The sequence below is a fragment of the Sarcophilus harrisii genome, chromosome 5, assembly GCF_902635505.1.
Source record: "Sarcophilus harrisii chromosome 5, mSarHar1.11, whole genome shotgun sequence".
Lineage (NCBI taxonomy): Eukaryota > Metazoa > Chordata > Mammalia > Dasyuromorphia > Dasyuridae > Sarcophilus > Sarcophilus harrisii.
In genome coordinates, this window is record NC_045430.1 from 149,430,246 (window position 1) to 149,447,163 (window position 16,918).

General features: G+C 37.9%; 1 protein-coding gene across 2 annotated transcripts in view; it reads right to left on the reverse strand.

Annotated features, from left to right (window-relative positions):
• Window positions 1-16,918, reverse strand: part of EFCAB10 (EF-hand calcium binding domain 10) — a 28,699-nt gene that overhangs the window by 4,550 nt on the left and 7,231 nt on the right. Inside the window, exon 1 of one of the 2 annotated variants that reach the window (XM_031938748.1) lies at window positions 2,347-2,498. The exons of the other annotated variant lie outside the window; for it this stretch is intronic. Within the exon in view, the coding sequence (XP_031794608.1) occupies window positions 2,347-2,458 (112 nt within the window). The 5' untranslated portion in view covers window positions 2,459-2,498. Of the gene's footprint in view, window positions 1-2,346; window positions 2,499-16,918 lie in introns of those variants that run through there. 2 annotated transcript variants of the gene reach the window in all.

Consider the following 16,918-nt stretch of genomic DNA (forward strand, 5'->3'; position numbering starts at 1 on the left):
TGAATTCAGAAACTGAATTTATGTTAAGAAATCTCAAGGAAGGTGATTTTCTAACAGTTCTTTTTGTAGTAGTAAACTGAAAAGAAAGGTTTTTTAATCAATTGGGGAAGGGGTGGACAAGTTATGGTAAAGGAATGCAACAGAATAATATTGTGCCATAAAGAAATGGTGAAAAAGATGATTTCAGTGAAATTTAGGAAGATAAAGATGAACTGATGCAAAGTGAGCAGATGAGAATGAGTGAGGAAGCAACCCAAGTTCCTGGGAGGTGGTGGACTCTAAGCAGATTAAGACAATTTTTCTACATAGCCAATGTGGAAATTTGTTTTGTTTGCACTATGCAGTTTGTTGCAGGGTTTTGGTTTTTTTTTTTTTCTTCAGCAGGGGAAAGGAAATTCATTTTTTTGTTATTTAATCACTAAAGCAAAATTAATTTAAAATATTGCCAAAAGATGATGAGCAGATAAATGAATTGAATATGAAATTTTTAAAAAATAGGAAAAGGACAAATTAAAACCCCCAAATGAAATGCCAAATTGAAAATCCTATAAATTTAAAACTGAAATGAATAACATTGAATGTAAGAGAACTACTGAATTAAGTGAAACTTGGGAGTTTGCTGTATGAAAAAAAAATAAAATTGATTGGTTAGTATTTTTTTTAATAGAGAAAAAATTGTCACTAATGTCAAAAAATGGAAAGGGGAATACACCATTAATGAAAATAAAATCAAAGCAATTATGGAGTTATTTTGTCAAGTCTATACCAATAAAGTTAACAATGTAAGTGACACTGAACTACTTACAAAAATGTAAACTGACTAGATTAAAGAAGAAATTCTAAAAAATAAAAACCCCCAAAGCTATTTCTAACAACCAATCAAGCAAAAAAAGAAAAGGTTATAAATGAACTTCCTGAAGAAAAAGCCATCAGAACCAGATGGATTTACAAATGAATTCTACCAAACATTTAAAGACCAACTAATTCCAATAATAAATAATTTGGAATAATAAGCAAATAACTTTTACCTAACTCCTTTTATGAAACAATATGGTGCTGATACCTAAACCAGGAAGAGCAAAAACAAAAGGGAAAAAAATAATAGACCAGTTTCACTAATAAATATTTAGCAAAAATCCTAAATGCTAGCTAGGAGATTACAACAGTCTATAATAAATAACATACATTGTGAGCAAGTAGTATTTATGCCAGGAATGCAGGGATGGGTGGTTTAACATAAGGAAAACAACATAATTGATCCTATTAATAACAAAAGTAATCATATATCAACACATGTAGAAAAGCTTTTGACAAAATATGAAACTCATTCTTATTAAAAACACTTGAAAACATAGGTATAAACAGATTTTTCCTTAAAATGATAAGCAGCATCTATCTAAAACCATCAGCAAGCATTATCTGTAACGTAGAAAAGTATGAGAACTGAGAAAAGTGTAAGATTTGGCAATTAAAAGCTGATAACTTTTGAAGAGAGCCCTATCAGCCGAGTGGCAAGACTAGAAGCCAGTATGCAAGGGATGAGGAGTAAGAGAACAGAAACCTTTGTAAGCAAAGACAAGCTCTTTCCCCCCACTTTATTTGAAAGAGATGAGCTCTGATGGCTTGGCTGGTTGCTTGGGAGAGTCCTGAGGGTTTGGGATTTTTGATTTGGTTTGGTTTTGGCGATGGGGAAGATCTAGGTGGCAAATCAAAGCGACGGGATATAAGCCGACTGAAGAATTATTGATTCCGATTGAAGAAACATTAATATTGTTGCCTACAATTTAAAGGAATGGGTTATAAGAAGTCTATGAGATAGATGGAGCGAGAATAATCAAGTTGAACAGAACGAACTTCCAAGGGAGACGAGTTGCAGAATGGCCACAGAGTGAGTTAGCAACAAGTCGGCTCTGCTCCCCCACCGCCCTTTGAAGACAGGGGGAAGAGGGGCGACAGAACATTCTTGAGTGAAGGAGAAGGGAGGAGAACGAGTGGGAGGATTAAAAAAGGAAAATATTAACTACAAAGCTGGAAAACACAGTTCCTGCCCACCGGGAGCCTGCAATCTCACTCTCAGGGAGTTACACGTAAAGGTCAATGTTGACAGGAAGCAAAGCTAGGACTTTTAAAGCCCATGTTCTGGCTCCCACTCCCTACCCCACAGTGACCCCACTTGCTGCTCTTAATTATCTGAAGGAAGAGAAGAGACGAGAGGGGAGCGGGATAGGGATGCATGTGTGTGGGGGTCCCTGCAGGGGAAGGCTGGAGAGGAAAGTTAGGGTCTTTGCTCCGGTGTCGCGCCAAGGCAAGCAGGGCACCAAGCCAGAGGGCAGGAGGGACCCTTACCGGGCCGATGATAGAGCAACTGAAAAGTGAGGTAGTTCAGCATTTCCATGATACGATGCTTTTTCAAATAAAGCCGGGCCTTCTCCTCCGGGGAATTAAGACTGTCGGCCATAGCCGAAAGAGTTGCAACAGAGCTGTTGCTAAGAGACTGGGCAGTCACACAGACTCTGTTAGCTCACTAGCCGTCCACCCCGCCTGCCCCCTAGTCCCTCTCCAAGGGAAGCCACGCCCAGGACCTGCAATTAAAAACGGGGGAAGACGCACTGACCTACCGGGGAGCGTTGCTGGGCCCGCCTAGGGGGCACGCCCAGGGCCAGGCTTCCACTCCACCCTCCATTCTTAACCTGAGATTTTTCACTGAGGTCCCAAGGTCTTATTGCAAAGAAGAAAGGGGGGGGGGGGGGGGGGGGAGAGGAGAAGGAAGGTGAATCTGAGCTCTCCCAAAGGGACACTTCTTACAGCTGGTTAGCACAAGCATCACTTGTGGCACTACTAGCAGTTTCCAGTGTGGGTAGCGTGGCGAAGGCTGCTTTACTGACAAGATTTCCTGAGGGCCCGGAGTGCGCCTTGCCGGGTCCAAGATCAGACCCTTGCGAACTACATTTCCTGAAGTCAGAGAATTCCAACTAGTCAGGACTAGAACCCTGGAGGGAACAATCTCCAGATTTTACATTCGTCAAGCTGCATGCCCAAAGTCATTTGCGCTACTTAAGCACAGTATTGACTAAAGTCCCTATCTTCTGATCTGCACCCATTTGTCTACTCTCCTTTCCTTCCTTCTTTTTTAACCTTTGCCAATTAGATATGCTGGGCACACAAAACGTGGAAGAAACCATCACTTGAGGTTTGTGTGTCTCTCCTGGAGATCCCTTCACTTACCTCACCAACTAATTAAACACTTTCTTTGGCTGGCAAATACAATCTCCATCCCAGGCTCTTCACAAGCATTTGGAAGCCTTGCAAACCTGCCGCATACATAACAAATCAGCCGCGTGCTGGAGCCCCCAACCTTAAAAAATTCAGGGTTTTCAGTAAACACTCAACTTATCGCTGTATCACTTTGGCCCATGAGTCCGCTGCACTGGCCCCTCGGTTTTCCCGGGGGTGTCATTTCAGACCAGAGGAGATTAGTGATATATAATACCAAGAAAGCCCCTGGCTTCTCCAGGTGAAGGGGAGATCTGGAACTTGTACTGGAAAACACACAGGACTGGCTCAGCTTTGGTTTTGACCTCTGCCTCCCTTGGGGCTACAGGAGCTACTGTCAAGCTGGAACAACTTCAAGTCTGTAAATCTCAACAGGCAGTGAGTATTTTATCTGCCAAAAAAACCACTTGCCTGGAATTCCAAACTACCTGGAGTCTAGTTGAGCCTCTGTCATCAATCAGCTGTATGACCATCAAGTCCAAAGGAATTACCTCTCTGAGGTTCTTATAAAATAGGGTAGGGCTCCTTGACACATAAAGCTTCTTTCAGTTTTAAAGCTATGAAATGGAGAAATCAGGGCTGGGGTGGAAAAGGAAGTGGAAGAGGTTGGTCATGGCACTAAAGCACAGAGACCTGATCTCTCAGTGCCAACCTTTCTCTTCACCCCAGCCCCACATACATATATGTTTAACAGTGGACTTCTCATTTAACCAATAAAGAAACCCTTAATTTCATTCTATGATCATGATTCTTTCAAACATTAAGAGTAATTGTATATTAGGCATAGCGTCTAGACAAAAATCAGTGTCAAGAGAACAGCTGGGGAATAAGGAGATATAGGCTAGAAAACAACCAGAAGGGGTCTCTAGAGTTATTAATGTCATCGTCATCGTCACTGTCACCTTTATTCTTGTTCACCCTTCTTTTTGAAGAGTTCCAATGACATCACAAGGGCAATGTCTTGACCTCTGCGTAAATTGCATTTAAGTGAGGCAGAGCCTCACTCTCTCGACTCCATTCATCTGGAGTCCACTCAGCAAGACAAGAATCAAGATGATTAGCAATGACCCAGGATGCTGTAGGAGACTTTGGCCTTTTACAATTAAGGTCTTTCCCAATTTGTCTGAGGCCATGTCCATTCAATATCTAAGGATTAGAGTAAGAAGGTTCAGGAGCACAAATTCCTATAAAGCTGAAGTCATTTTATTTCCATGTCTCCAAAACCAAACTTGAAGCCAACCAAGTCAACCTGCAACATAGGAGGGGAAACACATACAAGGCAACATTAAGCAATGTACACACAGCAAGTGTTGTGTCTAATAGGAGGGGGACATGATAAAGTTCAGTGATGTCAAATTCACATAGGAACAGGACCACCAAACCATATCTGACGTAGAAAACCACATATTAACCTTATCTATATTCTATTATCCAATTTCTATTTTGTTACATATTTCATAGTTACATTTTAATCTGGTTCTGCTTCAGCTGTTACTCGTAAATGACAACTCTGATGAAATGGAAGGGTATTGGACTTGGTCAGAAAGACTCAGGTAATCCTGTCACTGACATATCCTAGTCACAAGAGTGACCAGGGTCAAGCCATTTAACTTCTCAATGTCTAAGCTAACCCTCTAAATCTATATAAGTAACAGCGATTTCATCAAGCTACATTGGTAGGAGTTTCCAAAGAGAACTCCCAATATAAGGAGTTGAATAAATAGATGAAATCATAGGGGGAGGATTCTGGGAAGATGGCCAAGTAGGGCAATAAATTTCAAGCTCTCCAGATCCCCCCACAAATAGAATAAATGTGCACCTTAGGGCAAACATAGACTGTGAAAAATCAAGAAGATTTGGGGCAGAACAGGGGGTCCTCCTGGGTACAACCTAAGAAGATACAAAGACCAACCCAGGGCTGGAGATTAAGCAGTGTGAAATGCAAACATCTCCTAACCAGTTCTGCAGAAACACAGAGTGTTAGCATCAAGTGCTAACCTGGGGCTAGCTGCCTTTGACTGAAAATTGAATAGGAAATCACAGATATTTTCACCTCCCAGACAGCTTGTGGAGTTGAAGAGGGTGTTTAAGTTGAGGCAGACTGGGAGAACTTTGGCTAATTGAAACAGCAGGACCAGATGTGCTGCAGAGATGCCGCCCTTAGCAAGAAGGGACTAGCACATCTGGTAAGTACAGAAGCAATGGGGCCCACACTTACATGACAGTGGAACTTTTGGTTTGAGATTCCAGTTCAGAGGGAAGAGCTGAAGTGAAGGTAGAGATACTACCTCCCCACTCCATGATTAGAGATACTTACACTAATACTTATTTTAAAAAAATGAAGATGAACCAACAAAGAGAGAACCCAACCACAGAAACTGTAGGAATAGGGAAGACCAGGATTCATCTTCAGAGAAGGACACTTAAGTGTAAAAACAAAACAAAACAAAACAAAAAACTTACTTCTACCCCCAAAGGGTAACATTAAATGACTTTCTGACCAGAGAGAATTTAAGAAGAACTTTTTAAAAATGTAAAAATCAAATAAGAAGCATTGAGGAAAAACTCAAAAAATAAAAACGATCCAATAAAAACAAGATTATGAAAAAAAAAAGTTAACTAGAAATGGGGAAACATTTTTAAATATGAAAATAACTCTTTGCAAGAGTTAGTTGCAAGGTGAAGCCAGTGAATCTATCAGACTAACTATAAGAGACCAAGAAAAAACAAAACAGAATATAAAGAATTTAAAATTTAAAAATAGAGCAGAAGTGAAACATCTTAAAAAGAAAAACAACAGGGAAGCTAGATGTGAAGTGGACAGAGCACTAGCCCTGAAGTCAGCAGGTTGGAGTTAACACTTAATACTTAATAGTTGTGTGATTCTGGATAACTCACTTAACTCCAAATGCCTCACCAAAACAAAACAAATGAACAAAAAAACTACCGAAAAACACAAAAACCTAACAATAAATCTGGAGAACAGATCAAATATAGAAAATATAAGAATAAACATAATACCTGAAAGCTGTGACCAAAAAAGAGAACCCTGACACAACAATGCAAGAAATAATCCAAGAAAATTGTCCTGGAGTAATAGAATATGAGAGGGGGGGAATCTTCCAATCAACATCTCAAAAATATCTTTTATGAAAACCCCAGATCAAAGAGACAATTTTTCAAGAAACCAGAAATATAAACAATTCAAATACACTGAAACTACAACTAGAAATGTAAAGGACTTATCAGCAGCCACAATAAAAGACCACAGGTCCTAAAATCACATAAACCGGCAATCAAAAGGATTAGGCCTGCAGTCACAAATATATCCAATAAAATTATCTATAATATTAAATGAAAAAAATGGACATTCAACGAACTTGAAGATTTTCAGGACTTTCTTTCAATCAAACCAGAACTCAATAGAAAATTTCATATATGAGTCAATATCCAAGATTAATTTCAAGGAATTTAACATGGACAAGTTTTTTACATAGAAACTTATACCATATGTTTAAGATTGGCTTCAGCAATTGGGTGGCTCAAAAGAAAGATTGGGGCAGAATTGAATATGGTCTAATTTTAAAAACCAAAACCATCTAGGCAAAGGTAAAAATAGTAATTACATTATACAAATGAGGTGCAGAGGAAAAATAGACACAGAGGTATTGGGAAGAGGTGGACTCACAGTTCTGAAAACCTACTCACATCAGGAATGGGTTAACTAGGCAACACTACACATATATCATGAAGGATATAGTACCCTCCAAAATCTTTAAGGAAATAAAGGGAGAGGGATGGGTAGAAGGGAAAGCATAGGATGGGGGAATAAGACAAAGGAAGGATCCATGGATTAGGGAAGGTTAAGTAGCAAGGCAAATTGAGAAGTAGAATTATAGCAGAAGAGTTAGCAGGGATAGAAGAGATGTCAGACTTAAAGATTCAATCAAGAGAGAAATTTACATGGTGCATGTTTACATGTGTAAATGTGTGTACATGTGTCTAAGTATAGGTAGATATATATATATATATATATATGCATGTTGTTGAAGTTAACACATGGATTAAAAACTTAGATAAATTAATGGAAATTAATGGTTTCATGTATGTACATGTGTGTATTCGATATATGTCTGAGTCTGTGGGTGGGTATGAATGTATATATGTATGTTTGTATTATATATGTGTGTGTGTTATTTATAGTATAAAAATATAAATATATGATTAGCTATAGCATGGTTGGGGGGAATCAAAAGGTAGAAGTTGAAATGATATTAAACTTAATGTGAAAGACAAATAAAATGAAAAAGGAAAAGCATAATTAATATATATAGACTATATAAAATAAGTTTATATATTAAAATGGAAGAGACATAAACGTGAAGGAAATATCAGAACATATATAAAAATCTCAATTTTCTTTTTGCAGAGTAAATCTTTAAAGAAAATCTTTTTAGTTGCTTCAACTTAATGGAATTTTCCATTTATTTTAAAAGCAGGATTGTTGGCATAAAATTTGAGTATTAAGATGGAAATGACCTTAAAGATAATCTGGTTCCATCTCCTCATTTTAGGTGTAAAGGGAATAATCAGGGGAGTGTTTCATCAATTTTATGAGTTCCCAAATCATTTGTCTGAATCAAGGAAGTACATACATACACATACACACACACACACACACACACACACACACATGCACGTATGCACGCATTTACGCATGTGCAGGCACACAAACACAGGAAGGAAACTGATCTCAGGTTGGTCGGCAGGAATGGAGATGCTTCCAAAATAAAGAGGATGAGAAAAGGAAGAATAGATTCTTATTGAACTGCCCTTTGCCCTTTTTGCTTTAATACTGAGCTGTGAACTAGACCCTTTCCTTTTCCTGTGTTATTCTTTCTTGAACTTTCAGAATAGTTAGGGTGGAGGGGAATTTCTCCTTCCTAGGATCCCAAAAGTCAACAAAAACAAATATTTATTAAGAGTCTACAAGCAAGCAATGAGCTAAGAACTAATAATAAAAAGAAAAGCAAAAACAGCCTTCAAGGAGCTCACAACTGTGTACAAACAAGATATTTAAAAGTATAAATAGGAAATAATTTCAGAAAGAAAGAACTAGCATTAAAGGGGACCAGGAAAAGTTTCTTGGAGAAGATAGGATTTTAGTTGAGGTTTGCAGGAAGCTGGGGGAATCTAAGAAGTAGTAATGATAGAGAAAATTCCAGGCATTATGATCACGTTATGTAAACTGCACCAAATTGGAAAGAACAGCATGGATGCCAGGCTCATTAGATTGTAGACTATTTGGAGAGAAGAAAGGTATAAGAAGACTGGAAAGGTAGGAAGGGAACAGATTTGAAAGCCAAAAAAATGATTTTATATTTGATCCTGGAGGTAATAAAGAACCACTGGACTTTACTGAATGGAGGGGTGGGGAAGGGGCAATATGGTCAGAGCTGTGCATAAGGAAGATATATTTAACAGCTAAATAGATGGTGAACTAGACTTGAGACGTGGGAGATGAACCAGAAAGATACTGCAATTATCTAGGCATGAAGTAATGAAATAAATCCTGGACCAGGGTGATGGCAGTTTCAGAGGAGGTATGGCATATCAGAAATGCTGTGAAAATAGAATTCACGTGACTTGGCAAGAAAGGGAGAAATCAAGGATGACACCTATTTTTCAAGCCTGGGTGACTGAAAGGATGGTGCTGCCTTCAAAATTAAGGAAAAGAAAAACGGTTCTGGGAAAAGATAATTCCGTTTTAGATATGTTTAAGCCAAAGAAACATCCAGTTTGAGATACTTAATAGCCATTTGCCAATATGAATGAACTTAGGAGAAATGTTAGAAGTGGATAAAGATATTTGAATATTATCTGCATGGAGATAATAATTAAACTCAGAAGAGTTGCTGAACTAGCGAAGTGAAACAACAAAGATGAGGAGCCCCAAGACCAGAGACTTGGAAGATATCCATGGTCGTTGGGCAAGACCTGGATATAGATTTAGCAAAGAAAACAGAAGAGGAATCAGAGAGGCAAGAGGAAAATTAGAAGAAAATAGTCTCAGGAAAACCTAGAAAGAAGAGAGGATCAAGAAGAGGTTGGACAACAGTGTCAAAGGCTGCAAGGAAATGAAGAGGAAGGGGACTGAGAAAAGGCCATTAGATCTGGTGATTAAGAGATCTTTGATGGCTTTGTAGAGAGCACAATTGAATAGGGTATTCAGAAGCTAGACTGCAATTGAAAGAGTGAGAGGAAAAGAAGGGGTGGCAATGAAGAGGGTACAACTTCTAGGGAAAATAGCAGTGATGATGAAGTCCCCTGACCTTAGAGTGCTACTGTTCTAACAACCTGTTTGTCAGTGATCCTAAAGTCTTCTGGCTTTAGGACAATCTTACAAACACTGCTGACAGAAAGATAATCTGCTGGTCAGTGATAGCCAAGTTCCTGAGACAATAATGAATAGAACTACCCCTCAAACCTACCTGTAAGTCATATAATTAGCAAATAATAACATGAAGCTCCCATCTCTCTAACTTTTCCTATAAATTTGTCTTCCTACCCATGGTTCTTTGTTAAATCCTTTTGGAACTTAACCCACTTCAATTGGATGTAATAATAAACTTTGCCCCTTGACTTGGAGGTGTGTTCAAGCCTGCAAATTCTTTTGAGATACCTTGTGACACCGGTATGCAACCCCAACCTTTTGGAGTTTCCTTTCTGAACCTCAACAACACCATCGATAGAAGGCATTCTCAAGGAGTGTAGAAACAAAAGAGAGGAGACACAACTAGGGGAATGGGCAGATTGAGGGAGGATTTTTTGAGAATGGGGAGAAGTGGGTGTGTTTAGGCAAGTAAGCAAGCAGGGAGTAGATAGGCAGATATTGAAAATTAATGACAGAGCTGGGGGACTAAAGGGGCTGGGGGCGGTCTGCTAGAGAAAACGGGGTTGGGATGCAATTACTTGTACATGTAAAGGGGTTTGCCTTGGCACGGAGGCAATTGCTTCATGACTGAACTGAAGGAGAAGGTAGCAGAAAGCATCTCAGCCATGTGAGATGGGGAATGGAGAGAAAGGGTTCCTTTTGGCAAATGGCCCCCAATTTTTCAGTTAAATATAAAACAAGCTTAAGTCAAGAGTTAAAAATGGTGGCTTTCAGAAGAAGCACATGGCAAACTGCCTGGCTTGCCCAGGCAAGTCCAAGAGGAAAGTTCCTAATTGTGTCTAAAATGTAATGGGGATGGCATGATAGGACTGGGGAAAACTTCTGATTCCCCTCATTACTTAAAGACCCTCTTTTTCCTCTCCCCCCTTTCACACATACACATCCAGTCATTCATATATGCATACATATGCATACGTACACACATGCACACACACACATCTGATTTTTAGGTATGTCATCTTTTCTTTCTCCTCACAAAAGGACTGGAAACATCTACAATCATCAAACCAGATGGTATTCTTGTAGATGGTAAAAGGTTTCTGTTTCTGTTTGAGTTGACACCACTATTATATAACAAGTTTTCTAGTCCTTTTATGATTTTTGGTTGCTTTCTTCTTGAAGTATTCCTAAACCTTGCTAAAAGTTGCTCAGAATTGAACAATGTGTTCTTAAACACTGACCAGATTCTGCACACATATATTGTATCTAGGACATACTATAACATATTTAACATGTATAAGACTGCCTGCCATCTAAGGAAGGGGTTGGAGAGAGGGAAGGGAAAAGTCGGAACAGAATTGATAATGTTGTAAAAACACGGGATAATGTTGTAAAAAATCACCCAGACATATGTTCTGTCAATAAAAGTTTTAATTAAAAAAAAAAAAAACTGACCAGAGATTGCCTTATTTGTTTGAACATATGCCTCTCAATATAGCACATTGTTATCATATCATAGATTCCTATTGAGCTTGCAGTACATTAAAACCCACAGGTCTTTTTCATTAGAATGTGTCTATCCATGCCTATCCTTTATGAAACTGATTTTTTTAACCTCACTGTAGAATTTAACATTCCTCCCTACTAAATTTTATCTTATGCCCATATTTCCAGGCTACTGAAAACTTCTTGTATTCTGATTCTGACAACCATGTTATTTTGTCCTTCCAACTTTGTGTCATCTGCAAATCATTTCTGTACCATCATCCAAATTACTAATAAAAATACTGAACGGCAGAGGGCCAACAACAGATTGATTCTTGGAGCACCTCACTAGAAATCTCTTTTCCAGTTGACATAATAAACCTGTTAGTGAATACTCTGAAGGCTTGACCTGGTCATTGAACCAATTTTAATCTGTGTTTAAGAGAAAGTGCAATAGTGTAGTGAAGGAGTGTGGAACTGGAACTAAAACCCCCTGAGATGGGATTTCAGCATTACCACTTATTATTTGTACTTGTTGTATACTCCTTGGGGAAATTATTTAATTTCTCTGGATTTCAGTTTTCTCATCTGTAAAATTCAAGTGTTAGGCAAGATGACCTCTAGAGGTTCCTTCCTCCTCTTAATCTACATAAATAGATTAATTTGAAAAATTCTGCCAAATCATATTTTGCTGAAATTTAATATATGTCTAGGGTATTGATCTGATCTAGTCAATCTTGTTACATTTTCAAGAAATAAAAATGGAACAAGATGTTCTTTTAAAAACCCCAAATATTTTTATTGCTGTATTTTATTTTGACTCCAATAATTTCCTAAGAAACACCTCCTCAAACTACCCACAATTACATAGGACCTTTAAAAAAGGCATTTAGTGTGTCTAGTGATTTTAACTGATAGTATTGTACCAGAGAAACTGAGGCAAGTAGAGAATGGTTTAATTTTAAAGTGGAGAGTTTAATAAGCCAGCTGACCACATAGGAATGTTTCCAAAGCATAGGGTACTAGAGAAACTGAGATGCAGAGCTTATATAGGGTTTTTAGATAACTGAGGTTTCTAAGCATTATACAGAAGCTAACCAAACTGCAACATCAGCCAAAAACGCTGAAACATTAAATAACTGGGGTTACAGGATGGGGGTGGGGAGGATAGGAGGAGTGGGAGGGAGAGGAGGGGAGGAGGGAAGAGTATGTCAGAAAGATTTGAGGACGCAGTCACCAGACAGGTGCCTGTACTTTGGAGATTCCCAAGGAAAATTTTGGTTGTTCCCAAGAACAGGTGGATTGGGAAGTAGTTCCTGTGACGAGGTCCATTAGTGCCAGCCCAGTAGAAGAGAGTTTAGGAATCAAAATAAAACCAACAGTCAGGCCTACAGTCCAGCCTGGAAGTATTTATGGCACAGTTAACAGCTGAGAGCAATCTAAGGACCGGTGTGATTTGAGGAAAAGAGGGCAGCAAAGATTCTAACCTCTAACAAATAGAGATTAGAATAATCTGAGAAAGAAAGATTGCTCCACAAGGACTGCTAGAAGATGTAGAAAGACCCATATAAATTGTACAGCAGCTTTTCATGTAAGGAAACATGTTTGTGTCACAAGACACAATACAGACAAATATTAAAGATGTGTCAACTATAGCAGTTAGGTTTCACCCCTAATTGTGTCAATTATTCTTACATTATTTTAGAAACCTTTAAGGACCTAATTATCTATAGACACAAATATCTAGTAACTGATAGCTGACTAGGCCAAATACTCATTCACTCAATTTAGAATACAATGACTATACATAGGCAGATTGAAAATAGCAAGGTATCACATAATTGAATCATGCTAATGGTTTCTATTTATCATTTGCTCTGATTATAGAAATGTGATATAAGAGGGAAAAAAAAACAGTAGTGTGTTTACACTTCCAAAACTGGTCCTCCAGGCTTGGGAGCACAAATATGATGGGAGAAAACATCCTGAGCTCTGACAACCAATCGTGCAGTAACAAATTCACTTCAATAGCAAGTTCACTAATCAAGGAGTTCAGATCTATATAAAAACAAAAATCTCACAAACCCTTGGGCAAAACCTAGTCAAAACAAATGCAGGGATATCAGGGTGAAATCCTGTTGTAGGTATTTCAAGCAAGTTATAGATCATATATATGTTATCATATTCATTAAACAAGGAGACTATTATGCACTTAAGTAAATACTAAATAATCTGCTAAAGACAGATGGAGACCTTGATAAAATAATTTCAAGAGACCTTGCACTTCTAATAAGCCTCTTAAAAGTTTCTTGCTTTGCTAAGCAGTAGAATCTTTTATATAGCTTTAAAATGTCCTTGCCCTAAAGTAGCTTTAAACTTGTAAAACAAAAACAAACATTCAGTTGTGAATACCATGTAAATGCTATTCCTTTGAGAGGAGGATAGTGAGAAAGAAGCTAGCAGAGGGGGAAAAGGGGAAGACGCGGAGAATTGGGGTGGGGGTAGGAAGGGATGGGAAAGAGGCAGACCAGATACTGGTTCTCCAGCAGTGTGCTATGAAGCCCAAAGCCCATAAGGGAGGGTCGCAGTGGGGAGGAAGAGAGAGAGGAGATAGGAAAGGATTTGGTAGATCCCAGCTTTTGGGATAAGAACTTACTGTTTGATAAAATTGCTGGGAAAATTGGAAACTAATATGGCAGAAACTAGGCATTGATCCATACTTAACGCCAGATACCAAGATAAGGTCAAAATGGGTTCATGACCTAGGCATAAAGAATGAAATTATTAATAAATTAGAGGAACATAGGATAGTTTACCTCTCAGACCTGTGGAAGGGAAGGTTTTATGACCAAAGCAGAACTAGAGATCATTACTGATCACAAAATAGAAAATTTCGATTATACCAAACTGAAAAGTTTTGTACAAACAAAACTAATGCAGACAAGATTAGAAGGAAGCAATAAACTGGGAAAATATTTTTACAGTCAAAGGTTCTGATAAAGGCCTCATTTCCAAAATATATAGAGAATTAACTCTAATTTATAAAAAATCAAGCCATTCTCCAATTGAAAAATGGTCAAAGGATATGAACAGACAATTCTCAGATGAAGAAATTGAAACTATTTCTAGTCATATGAAAAGATGCTCCAAGTCATTATTAATCAGAGAAATGCAAATTAAGACAACTCTAAGATACCACTACACACCTGTCAGATTGGCTAAGATGACAGGAAAAATAATGATGATTGTTGGAGGGGATGTGGAAAACTGGGACATTGATTCATTGTTGGTGGAGTTGTGAACGAATCCAACCATTTTGGAGAGTAGTTTGGAACTATGCTCAAAAAGTTATCAAACTGTGCATACCCTTTGATCCAGCAGTGTTACTACTGGGATTATATCCCAAAGAGATTATAAAGAAGGAAAGGGACCTGTATGTGCACGAATGTTTGTGGCAGCCCTTTTGTAGTGGCTAGAAACTGGAAACTGAATGGATGTCCATCAGTTGGAGAATGGCTGAATAAATTGTGGTATATGAAAATTATGGAATATTACTGTTCTGTAAGAAATGACCAACAGGATGATTTCAGAAAGGCCTGGAGAGACTTACACGAACTGATGCTGAGTGAAATGAGCAGGACCAGGAGATCATTATATACTTCAACAACAATACTAGATGATGACTAGTCCTGATGGATCAGGCCATCCTCAGCAACAAGATCAACCAAATCATTTCTAATGGAGCAGTAATGAACTGAACTAACTATACCCAGAAAAAGAACTCTGGGAGATGACTAAAACCATTACATTGAATTCCAGTCCCTATATTTATGCACACCTGCATCTTTGATTTCCTTCACAAGCTAATTGTACAATAATTCAGAGTCTGATTCTTTTTGTATAGCAAAATAATGTTTTAGTCATGTATACTTATTGTGTATCTAAGTTATATTTTAATATATTTAACATCTACTGGTCATCCTGCCATTTAGGGAGGGGTGGGGGAGAAGGTGAAAATTGGAACAAGAGGTTTGGCAATTGTTAATGCTGTAAAGTTACCCATGTATATATCCTGTAAATTAAAGGCTATTAAATAAAAAATAAAAATAAAAATAAAAAAAAAAAAAGAAGGCTAAGGGAAAAGATGATTTTCAATAAGGTTGGCTATTGTTTTTAAAAGATTACCTTTGTTTTTAATGGAGTTATTAAAGGAACTTTCCCATTTTCTAAAAAAAAAAAAAAAAAAAAGGAAAGGATTTGGTGCGGGGGTGGGGGGGATGGTCTAGCAGACCCACAAGGTTCACAAGGCTCGAGCTTAGCTGGGGGTGGAGATGGGGAGAGTCCTGGAGTGGAGTTTGTTCTCTCTCCTTTATTAAAAAAAAAAAAAAAAGCAGCCATACCCACTTGGGGGGGGGGGAAGATGGGGTGAGTTAAATCTTCACCTTTCCGAGTCTACAGACTTTTCCCTACTCCTTTCTCCACCCCATGTATTGCCTTTCCTAACTCCACTTTGCTTCCTGACCCCACTTCTATAACTCTTTTTGGGTGCTGAGTCTCTTTCAGGATTTAGCCTGCCAGTGTGTTTTCTTTCTCCTAGCAAATGGCAAGTTCCTCCCATTAAAGAATTTGCCCTGTCTTTCCACCCTACTCCTCTCTGTGCCCTCACGTCTCTTGTCCCTCTCTCCTTCTAACATGCTGTCCATCTCTCTCTCTCCCCTTCTAACATGCTGTCTCTCCTTCTAACATGCTGTCCATCTCTCTCTCTCTCTCTCCTTCTAACATGCTGTCCATCTCTCTCTCTCCTTCTAACATACTGTCTCCCTCTTTTAACAACCTACCAAATCAATAATCCTTAACTATTTTAGGTTTCAATATTATCAATTTCACAATTTTCACACGATAGCCAAACAACATAACCTATCACAAAAATGGATAGGATTCTCATATAATTTACAGTAGTCTCAAATTTTAACATACACACTCACTAAAAATTATTTTTAAAAAATCAATACTTTTCCATGTGATATTCTAACTAGATGTTCCATTCAAACTATCAATTGTTTTTGCAAATCAATCTTTCTTGTCTCATGTTTGTAAAATCACCTCTTTTCTCTTTTGTTTTCTTTTCCTTCAAAACTTTTAATATTCCTAATATAGTTAACAACCAAATAATTTCATGAAGCTTATACACGTCTAGCAGAGCTGACAAAATTTTTTAAAGCCTAGCGCATAATTTATACAAATTACCCAATATATTTTAGAAAGTAACATACCTCATTTAAGAAGGGAAAACAAACAAGTGATTTTTTTCAGGTAAGTTACCAAAACTTTGTTTCAACAAGTTGTTAAACTGAATCAAATAAAATACAGCTTTGAATTTCCAGTACTAATGTTTCAACATTCAAACTAACTCAGAATAAACAAATTTAGCATGTACCAGTCAATAATAATTATCTCCCACAATTTCAGAATCACAATTCCAACTTAAACATATATAGCCCCCAAAATTCAATAGATGAGCCACTTAATTAAGTTTCCCTAAAAACAATTCAAGAGGAATTCCAGAAGAAGCTCCCCTCTTTGATTCTTGTCTGTTTGACACCAGCTTTCTTTGTTCTCTTCCTTCCCTTTCAGAGCTGTAACCTGATCCAGATAAAATTTTTGCTCTTTTCTTTTTTAACAGGCTTGCAGACCAGGTTGGTTGCTGCCAGATTTTAAAAGCAGTCAAGAATTTTTCTATTTTTCCCCCAAGTTCCCGGTTCTTAA